An 11,080-nucleotide genomic window follows, 5' to 3' on the forward strand; every position below is an offset into this window, starting at 1 on the left:
TGGCGCTACTGTGACAGTGTACAACTAACTGTAAGATCAAGGCCAAACCTGGTATTCCTGAGAAAACCTCTCTTTTGGTCTCAGCCCTGGGCAGGCCAAGTCTTCATGCTGCTGTGGGTATCACTGCTGGTCCTGGGTAAGTAGAACAGCTCAACGTGGGCCCTGGGTGGGGTTGGGACAGCACCTCTCTACCATGGACCTGGCCTTTTCTTGGGGCTCAGCCCCTGCTCAGAGATTCTTTTCTGCCTGGGGAGATTATATTCTCTGGCTTCACAGTATAGCTCAGCGATTTCTCCCTTGAGGCTGAAAGAGTGGTCAGAGCTTCAACTTTACAAAGAAGGAAACCACAGTGACCACAACACTTAAGGGTTTATTCATTTTTTTCTACAACAAATATTACTTGATAAAGTCCAGAAAATGTATTATGTTTGCTTGTTCATATTGTCTCATTCAGAGAAGACCCTAGTTTTCTCTCTGCAGAGGAAGAGTGTTTATCCCTTGTATGACAATGCCAGAACATGGTGCTGGACATGGGAAGGAAAGTTTTCTAATACAAAAGATGTCTCCTTCTTTTGCACACAAATGCAAACCACAGCTGTGATTGTCAGATAAAGAACACAGGGAGGGGGAGACAAAGACCGAGACTCACAGGGAGAAGTGAGCAAGACAAGGGAAAAACCTGATTCATGACATTCTTTCTTTTTCCCTCCAGGTTTATTGAAGTATAGTTGACAAATAAAAATTGTATATATTTAAGATGTACGAGATGTTTTGATATACATATATTTTACAGTAATAACAACAATCAGCTAGTTAACATTTCTCTCACTTCACATAATTACCGTGTGTGTGTGTGTGTGTGTGTGTGTGTGTGTGTGTGTGGTAAGAACACTCAGAATGAACTCTCAGCAAATTTCAACAAAACATTATTAGTCACCATACTCTACATTAGATATCCAGTACTCCTTCGTCTTACAACTGAAAGTTCATTTCCTCTGACCAACATCTCCCCAGTTCCCCTACATCCTACTCACTGCCTGGCAAACACCATTTTATTCTCTGCTTTTGTGAGTTCAACTTTTTCAGATTCTACATGTAAGTGAGATCATGCAGTATTAGTCTTTCTCTGGCTTATTTCATTTAGCATAATGTCCTGTAGGTTTATCTATGTTTTCACAATGGCAGGATTTTTTTCTTTTTCTTAAAGCTGAATAATATTCCGTTGCGCATATATATATATATATATATATATATATATATATATATGCAACGGAATATTATTATACACCACATTTTCTTCATCCATTAATCAGTTGACAGACACTTAGATTGTTTCAATATTTTAGCTACTGTGAATAATGCTGCAATGAATATGGGAATGCAGGAATCTCATCAAGATACTGATTTTATTGCCTTCAGATACATACCCAGAAGTGGGATTGCTAGATCATATGATAGTTTTACTTTTATTTTTTTTAGGAACTTCCATACTGTTTCTGCATAATGACTATGTGAATTTATATTCTTACCAACAGTGTACAAGGTTTCTTCATCAACACTTGTTATCTTTTTGTCTATTTGGTCTATCTTTTGTCTATTTTGCCATTCTAACTGGTGTGAGGTGTTATCTCCTGGTTTTGATTTGCACTTCTCTGATGATTATTAATGTTGAGCATCTTTTTATATACTTTTGGACACTTTTATGTCTTCTATTAAGAATATCTATTTATGTCCTTAACTGTATTTTAATCAGGTTATTTGTATTTTGCTGTTGATTTGTTAGAGTTCCTTAGACATTTTATATATTAACCCCTTATTGGATATATGGTTTGCATATATTTTCTCCCATTTCATAGGTTACTCTTTATATTGTTGTTTCCTTTGTTGTGCAAAAGCTTTTACTTTTGATGCAATCCCATTTGTTTTAGTTATTACTTTTGTTGCCTATGCTTTTGGGGTTATATCCAAAACTCATGTCCCAGATCAATGCCAAGAAGCTTTCTCCCTATGTTCTCTTTTAGTAGTTTTACAGTTTCAGGTCATATATTTAAGTCATTAATTTACTTTGAATTGATTTTTGTACATGGTGATATATAAGGATCCAATTTTTTTTTTCATGTGGATATTCAGTGTTTGTAGAATGATTTACAGGAAGAAGTATTCTTTCCCCCTTGTGTGTTTTTGGCACCCCTTTTGAAGATCAGTTGGCTATAAAAGTGTGGACTTATTTCTGGGCTCTCTGTTCTTGATCCATTGATCTGTGTGTTTATTTTTATGTTAGCTTTGATTACCATAGCTTTGTAATAAAATTTGAAGTCAGGGAGTATAATGCCTCCAGTTTTGTTCTTCTGGTTCAAGATAGTTTTAGCTTTTGGGGGTCTTTGTGTACCTATTTCAGTTTTTTTCTTTGTGATTACTATGGGACCTTATAAAATATAACAGACAATTTAAGTTAAGAAATGTATTTCAATCACATATTAAAACTCTACACTTTTAGTTCTCCCCCCCATTTTGTTATGGATATCACAATTTACATATTTTGTATTGTATATACATTAACAAATTGTTTTAGCTATAGTTATTTTTAATACTTTTGTCTTTTTAAACTCTTTTCACTGGAATTAAATGTGATTTATATACCATTATATAGGATGCTATGGTCTGAATGTTTGTTTCCCCTCAAACTTCATATGTTAAAATTTTGACACCGAAGGTGATAGTATTAGGAGATGGTGGGACGTTTGGGAGATAATTATGTCATGAGGGCAGAACCATCATGAAAGAGATTAGTGCCCTTGTAAAAGAGGCCAAAAAGAGCCCTCTTATGCTTTCTTCCATATGAGATTATAGTGAAAATATAGCTGTCTATGATGAAGTGCACTGTACTGGAGATGAGTCTGCCAGTGCTTTGATATCGGACTTTCCAGGCTCCAGAGCTTTGAGAAATAAATTACTGCTGTTTATAAGCTACCCAGTATGGCATTTTTTTCATAGCAGACTGAATAGAATAAGACCCAGTATTCAGAGTAGTCTGAATATAACTATACTGATCTTCCTCAATTCATGATGAGGTTATGTCTTGATAGACTCACTATAAGTAGAAAATACCGTAAGTCTAAAATGCATTTAATACACCCAGCCTACTGAATATCATAGCCTAACCTAAACTGCTTTAAGCATGCTCAGAACACTTACATTAGCCTACAGTTGGGCAAAATCATCTAACACAAATCCTATTTTATAGTAAAGTATTGAATAGTTCATGTAATTTATTGAATATTGTACTGAAAGTGAAAAACAGAATGACTGTATAGATACAGAATTGTTGTAAGTTTACCCTTTTGACTGTGTGGCTGACTGGGAGCTCTGGCACACTACTGCTGCCCAGCATCACAGGAGAGTATCATACCACATATTGCTGGCCCAGGAAAAGATCAAAATTCAAAGTTCAAAGTATGGTTTCTACCAAATGTGTATTGCTTTTGCACCATCACAAAGCTGAAAAATCATAAGTCAAACCATATATATACTCACCTTTAACAGTGAATTTTATAATTTCATGTGTTTTCATGTTGCTAGTTAGTGTTCTTTAATTTCAACTTGATGAACTTCCTTTAGCTTTTCTTTACAACAGGTTTTATGGTAGTTAACTTTCCCAGCTTTTGTTTATCTTGGAAAGTCTTTATCTCGCCTTCATTTTCAAAGGACAGATTTGCCATGTATCGTACTTTGGGTTGGCAGGGTTTTTTTCTTTCAGTATTTTAATTATCCCACTCTCTCATGATCTGCAATTTTTCTACTGATAAATCCACTGTACGTTTATTAGGGTTCCCTTGTGTGTGATGAGTTGCTGTTCTTCTGCTGATTTCAAAACTTTCTCTTTGTCTTTGACTTTTGAGAGTTTGATTATAATATGTCTTGGACTTTTGATGTCTAGCTTATTTGGGATCCTTTGGGAATCATGGATCTAGATGTTCAATTCCCTCCCTAGATTTGGGAAGTTTTTAATTATTTCTTTAAACAATCTTTCACTCTTATTCTCTGCTCCTTCTGGGACTTCAATAATGCATATATTGATTGGTTTAATGTTATCCCATAAACCACCTAGGTCATCTTCACTCTTTTTTGGTCTTCTTTCTTTTTGTTCCTCTAACTGGGTAATATGAAACGGCTTGTCTTTGAATTTACTGATTCTTTCTCCTGCATGATCACTTCTGCTATTGAAGGTGTCTATTGAATTTTTCAGCTTAGTCATTGTATTCTTTAGCTCCAAGATTTTTGTTTTGGTTCTTTTTTATGTTTTCTATTTCTTTGTTAAACTTCTCATTTTGTTTATCTATTGTTTGTGGATTAATTTACTTGTCTGCTTTTTCTTATAGTTCATCGAGCTTCTGTAAGACTATTATTTTGAAATGTTAGTCAAGCAGTTCATGGATCGTTAGGGGAGTTACTGGAGCTTTATTAGTTTCCTTTGATGTTGTCATATTTGCCTGAAAAATATGATCTGTGTAGCTCTGCATTGGTGTCTGTGAATTTAGAAAAGCAGACACTCTTTCTGGTATTTACTTGTTTGAACTGTTAAATACTCTTGCTTCTTCCATGAACTTATAGGATTGCCTCCAGGATCATGGTTGAGCTTGGCTGGAGCTGGATCTCATGGTTATTGCTGGGTCTGCATTTGGGTCTGAAGTTGGCAAACCTGTTACCAAGGGCATGGATGGGTGTGATTTCTGCTAGATCCCTGAGCATTCTCTCATTGGGTTGTTTGGCTGGTCCCTGGGAAGTCAGGACTTCCCTGAACTTCAGTAGAGTGGTACTGGAGTTTGGTCACAGGATGGCTTTAGGACCACAGTCAAGTTCAAGACATGAAGTTCTGTTGTCAGGGATGCCTACAGGTGTGGCTTTCACTGGGTCCCTGGGTAGAACCCTGGACAGGCAAAACTGCTTTGAACTACAGTAGAGTGTGACTGGATCTCAGTCACAGAACTGCTTCAGAAATAGAACTCAGGTCTGAGGCTGGTGGGCTTGCAACCAAGGGCATGGATGAGCATGAATTCCTCAGCAGAAAAGGCTGGTGGCAAGACAATGGACAAGTGGAGCTAGAGTTGAGTTTACAGGAGAATAAGGCAGCTTTCATTCTGTAGCTGGGATCATAGTCAGTGAGTCTTCTACCAGCGCATGTGCTTGTCTTCTCAAAGTGGCCCTCCTTGGTCTTGGGCTCCAATGGGGTTTCACAATCTCTAGATCTCAAAGCTCTCAGTTTTTGTTTGTAGATGGCTGCCAAAACTTTGTTTCTGTAGAGGGTGGAGACAAAGACTAGAGACCTCCTCTTCTACCATCTTGTTCATGTCACTCCCAACATGTGACATTCTCTTTGTGCCTGTGGGTGTGTATAAGTCTATCAATTCACACATATCAACTGGTTCTTTTTTTACCAAAGTTGAAAATATTAGAATAAAACATATTTGTTCAACAAATTATTTAGTAACATTAATACACAGCACTATGCTAGGTGCTGAGAATGATGGGAAGACACGGGAGGCAGCATTTCTGTGCTTAGGAAGCTTATGATATAGAAGGACCTTCAACAAGGCCAATGTACAAGAAATATCTATGTAACAAGATCTCAGTTAAACAATTGTCCAAGCAAAGTTACCAATGATCGTAAAAGTGGTTAAAAACTATATGCCAAGTAGCTGGTAATGACTTCATGAAACAGATAGACAGTAGGAGATGGAAGGGGCAGGGAAGAGGTGCAGCACAATGTGAGAAAAAAAGACCCCATAGTTGGAAGCTGCATGGAATACTCCAGAAATAGGAAGCACATCCTTGTGTGGCACCAAAACAAAGGAGCAGGATAGGGTAATGGCCAGGAACATGTGCTTTGGGGTCAAACAGGATGGGTTCAAATAAATGGGTTAAAAACTCAATTCTGCCGTTAACAGCTACTTAAACAGTTTCTGGTCTGTAAAATGGGGATAATCATAGAACTTTCCTCATAGGGATAGTTAAGAAGATTACATGAAATAATGTATGTGAATATCTACCACAGAGAATACACTCAGAAAAATATTAGCTACTTACAAAACAATACAAATCCATGGTGCCAAGATATTTAGAAAATGGCAAATAATCCATTGCTCTGATTATAACACTTAGGTTTGGATTATTTCTCATCATCCCCATGTGGACAGAGATAATATCCCTTTTGCTCACTGCTGGATTTCCATTGTCTTGTCCAGTTCCTAGATACAGTTGGCATTCCACAAATTTCTGTTGAATGAATGAATCAAATCTGTCCCTCATCTGGAATGTGTAATCAGTTTACAAACTAGTCAATTTTGCCTCCTCTGCCTCTCCAATACCCCTTTCTCAAACCCGTATTCTCCCAAGTAGAGATACTTACTAACTTAGTACTTTAATTAATTCATTACTCAATAAATGTTTATGAAATGTCTCTTATAAGCCAGGCACTGTTATAAATTCTGCGTGATATTTGGTGAACATGAGAAGTCCCTGCTTTCACATAGCTTCTATTCTAGAGAAGGGAAAGTAAACAAACAAAGTAAACAAGCAAATAAGATAATTTCAGATAAACATTCTGAAGAAAATTAAATATCATCATCTCTTGCTCTGCCTTCCCTCCAGTCCTTCTGCTTTACATCTGCCAGAGTGCTCCAATAAGTTACAACTTTTAATCTTGTCACTTTCCTACTTGAAACGTTTCCATGGCTCTCTGTTACTTTTATGATGAAACCATAGCTACATACCATCCATAACTTAGGCCCTGCCTATCTGTCTAATTTGATTTCCCCTAAACTCTCTACCTTCCAGGACCACTCCTGCATTCAACTTCTAAACACCAGTGATATTTCTTCACATCTGTGCCCTTTCTGTCTTAATTATACCCCCCATCAGCTCTTGCCACACACAAACACCTTTGCCCGGCTGACTCCTATATTCTCATTCAGTCTTCTCAAGCATCACTTCCTTCAGGTATCTTTCATGGTCCACCCACCCTCTTTGCCACACACTGACTCACATACACAGACCTTGCATACTGGGATGGGTGACCCTTCTGCCTTCAAGATGCCCATGTGTATTTCTGTTACTGCACTTATACCCTGTATTATAATTATATTATTTTGCTTAGGGTTTCTGTTTATCCCACCAATCAACTTCTTTTATCAGATACCATTTTTTTATTCATCTTTTTTATTCACGCTTTAGTCCAAGCACAATGACCAGTATAAATAGACATTTGACAAATGACTATTACATTAAAAAATAAATTTTAATGAAAGAAATAATAAATGAATGAAAAAAAAAACAAGCTTTCCCTTTGAAAAGCCAAAGATTCCTTGCTCTGTGCTCATCTCTGGCTCTTTATATTTTTACAGCTCCTGTCAGTGGACAATTTGGTGAGTTCTCCTTTCTTATGTACTTCAGTGTCCCTGGATAAGAGTGTCTCCCTAATAAATATGAAATATTTGTGATGATTGCCTGAGGATCTCTAATATCTCCTGTTTCTCTTGCTGAGGTCGGCAAAGATGTGAAAGTGTCACCTGGTCTATTGGCATTGCCTAAGAGCCAGGATAGCCATGTGGTCATCCTCTGACCCTCCCTGGAAGAAGCAGCAAATGTACAAGCAACTCCTGGCCTTCACTAGGTCCTGCACTTACTCCTATTGCAGATGGACCCCAGATAACAAGGCAGGACATCTTAACTCCATATCAAATGCACAGGACTTGGGATAAGACGTTTTCCAATCAACAAGCCTGCAAAACTTCTCTGAAAACATCACACTGTGCAGATACCAGTGGGAATGTTGCCTTCTCTGAAGTTTTAGGAGTAAAATCCTCCAGGAAATGTGTGGGGAGCATAAGAACATCCAACAAATGGTCCCTTAAAAGAAAGAAATACACAAAAAGAGGAGATTGAGGGAGGAGACAAATTGTCTGTATCCCACATTTTTTTTAAGTTCTAACACTTAATTGCCAATCTTTTGGGTCAGAGTATTTTGGCTATTTGAGGACTCATAAATAGCAAGAACTCACTACCACCTCTCTCCTGTCCAAAATCAGCTGCCCAGTGTTTCATCCTTAATTAGATCACCTCTGGATTCTAGCTAACAACTTGTCCATTCTTTGCTCTACCACAATTAGCTATGATGGGATTTTTCTGGGCATTTCCTGGACATGATCTATAAGATGAAGGTGTTAGACAAGTTAATCTCTCAAGCTTTTTCCAGTGCCAAAATCTTAATATGATTTATCCTTTTTTGGAAAGTGCAAAATTGTGATTTTAACAACTCCCTGGGAAGTTCTTATGAGTTTATGAACATGATGAAGTGGCAGGGGCAGGGGATGACATTTCCCAGGATCCAATTCCATAACAGACTAACCTACCATTTTTTTCCCATTGACATTTGGCAGTGAACCTTTCCTGGTATCACCCTCTTGAAATCATTTTGCTCATTGTCATCCCCTCAGCAATCACTTTCTGCTGGGTGAGTGCTTTGGTTGAAACACAGACTTGAGCAATCAGTGACCTTCCCAGGGGGGTTTCTTAGGGATTCGCCAAAGCCAGGACCTCCAGTCTGGGCCTCACAAACCACTGTGATGGGGACTGCAGGCCACTCCACCTCAGATTCTTTCTCTTTCATCCACAGCAACTGAAGCAAAACCTGTAGTTTTCCTCCATTCTCCATGGACCACTGTCTTCCAAGGAGAGAATGTGACACTGACTTGCAAAGCATTTCACTTGGATGCATCAGAGAAAATAAAATGGTACCGTTGGTATCTTATGGAAAAAACACAAAGTGAAACCTCAGGAAACACCCATGAGGTCCATGAATCTGGAGATTACAGATGCCAGGCCCAGGACTCACCCCTGAGTAATCGTGTGGGCTTGCTCTTTTCTCCAGGTGGGAAAGAAATGAAAGAAAAAAGTTTAGTAATAATAAAGTTACCCAGAACTCAGCTAGATTTACTAATTCAAAAGCTATAGAAATAGGGCCCAGGAATTTATATATTTTACAAGCTGCTCGGGAAAAAGGAAATTTGAGAAGCAATTTATCTGAATGGTTTCTGAAACTATGTATAGTTTGAGGCTTATAAAATTTATTAGGAATAATAATTTACATGAGGATTTGTTAATATTTGACAGATAGATAGATAGTTATATAGATAGACAGAAATTTCCATTTCTGTCCTAAAGCCACCTGTTTTGAGTTGAAGCAGTATCTTTCTAGTTATAATGCTCTTTAATTTAGTGAACAAGGAAGCAGTATAGTAGCAAAGAGCTAAGAGCTTCTTTGACCTGACAATTCCCCTCTTAAGAATTTACCTACTGAAATAATCATAGATATATACAACCAAAATTGAAGAACATTAAATGGTCAAGAAAAGAAAACTCATTAAATGAATTACCTTACTGCCATTGTAGGAAAACTTTGTGGTCATTGAAAACCAGATTAGGGAATGATATTGATGACATAGGAAAGTGTTCATAGCAAAGTAAGTGAAAAGCAAGTTATCAAGTAGATAAATATTTTAATTTCATAAAAAGAAAAGAAATACACACAGACTCTCATATACATGTACATAGAAAAAAGAACTTGAAAAAATCTGGGTGGTGTGATGATAAGATTAATTTATATTTCCGTTTACAAAATTTTCTCAAACATATGTGTTCCTTTTAAAACCAGAAAAAAAGAGGGATTTCCCAGGTGGTCCAGTGGTTTGGACTCTGCACTTACATTTCAGGGGCACGGGTTTGATCTCTGGCTGGGGAACTAAGATCCTGCAAGCCGCACATCATGGCCAAAAAATAAAATATAAAATAGATAGATAGATCGATAAGACCAGAAAAAAAGAAATGATAATTATTTTAAGAATCCTTTTTCCTAGTCCCTCTCTTATAAAATCTATTGGAATAATAATGAAAAGAAGGGAGAAACAATCAGATGAAACAGACAACTCTCCATGTGTTTCCTACAGCCAACCTGATCCTGCAGGCTCCACTTGATGTGTTTGAAGAAGAATCTGTAATTCTGAGATGCCGAGCAAAGGCAAACACAGTACTGAAAACTATAAAGCTGTACAAGAATGAAAAAGTCCTGGAAGATCACACTGTGGAGATACCAGTGGAAATGTTGACTGACTTCCATATTCATCAGGCAAGTCTGAAGGACAACGGCAAATATCACTGTACTGGAGTTAAGGAAGATGATCAGTTGGTTTCTTCAAACTCGGTCAAAATCGAAGTCCAAGGTAAAGCCTTCATTATTTTGTGAAATAGGTTAGTCTAAAGGAGGACCCCTGAGATTGTAGAGGATAAAGAGGGTGGACTGTAATACCATTGAACCTCAGGGCACAGTCCTACAAGGAACAGAGAAAGTATTACTGTGCTTTGGGCTGAAGGATATTAGTAATCAAAGGTGGCATCTCTTCTGCCTGCTTTTGTATGCTCTGCTTGCTCGTGCTGAGGATGAACTGTGTTTTTCTCCAGAGCAGTTACAAGCCTCACTGCTCCAGGGACTGTTTTGATTCTTCTCTCTAGAGCTGTTTCCACGTCCTGTGCTGAGAGCCAGCTCCACCCAGCCCACTGAAGGAGGAGCAGTGACTCTGACCTGTGAGACCCAGCTCTCTCCACAGAGGCCAGATGTCCAGCTCCAGTTTCACTTCTTCAGAGACAGAAGGTCCTTGGGGTCAGGCTGGGGAAGCTCTCCAGAATTCTGGATCCACACCATATGGAGAGAAAACTCAGGGTCTTACTGGTGCCAGGCACAGAGCATGAATCCCTCTGTCCAGAAACAGAGCCAGAGATTACAGATACAGGTGAAAAGTAAGTGTTAGTGAGGTGAGACTTGCTAAGACTGGGGCTGGGAAGAGCCGGGCAGAGTGGCACAACAGTTGTTTATTTTTTTCTTTCAATCCCATGAGATACAACTCTTTCTTTTTCTTCCGAAGTTTCTCTTCCTTGACACCATTTTTTTTTCCTGGTAGGCCTATAGGCATAAGCCATGGGCTGTGGCAGAGCCCTCCGACTGGGCTGGATGGACTCTGCTCAGCCAGAT

General features: G+C 38.3%; 1 protein-coding gene across 3 annotated transcripts in view; it reads left to right on the forward strand.

The window, feature by feature from the left end:
• FCRL5 (Fc receptor like 5) overlaps positions 1–11,080 on the forward strand; it is a 42,707-nt gene continuing 31,627 nt past the window's right edge. For all 3 annotated transcript variants that reach the window (XM_019932964.3, XM_019932972.3, XM_019932980.3), the window contains exons 1-5: positions 1–136; positions 7,401–7,421; positions 8,672–8,926; positions 10,002–10,274; positions 10,564–10,848. In XM_019932964.3, the coding sequence (XP_019788523.2) occupies positions 106–136; positions 7,401–7,421; positions 8,672–8,926; positions 10,002–10,274; positions 10,564–10,848 (865 nt within the window). In that variant the 5' untranslated portion in view covers positions 1–105. The remainder of the gene's footprint in view (positions 137–7,400; positions 7,422–8,671; positions 8,927–10,001; positions 10,275–10,563; positions 10,849–11,080) is intronic.

The sequence above is a fragment of the Tursiops truncatus genome, chromosome 1, assembly GCF_011762595.2.
Source record: "Tursiops truncatus isolate mTurTru1 chromosome 1, mTurTru1.mat.Y, whole genome shotgun sequence".
Classification (NCBI taxonomy): domain Eukaryota; kingdom Metazoa; phylum Chordata; class Mammalia; order Artiodactyla; family Delphinidae; genus Tursiops; species Tursiops truncatus.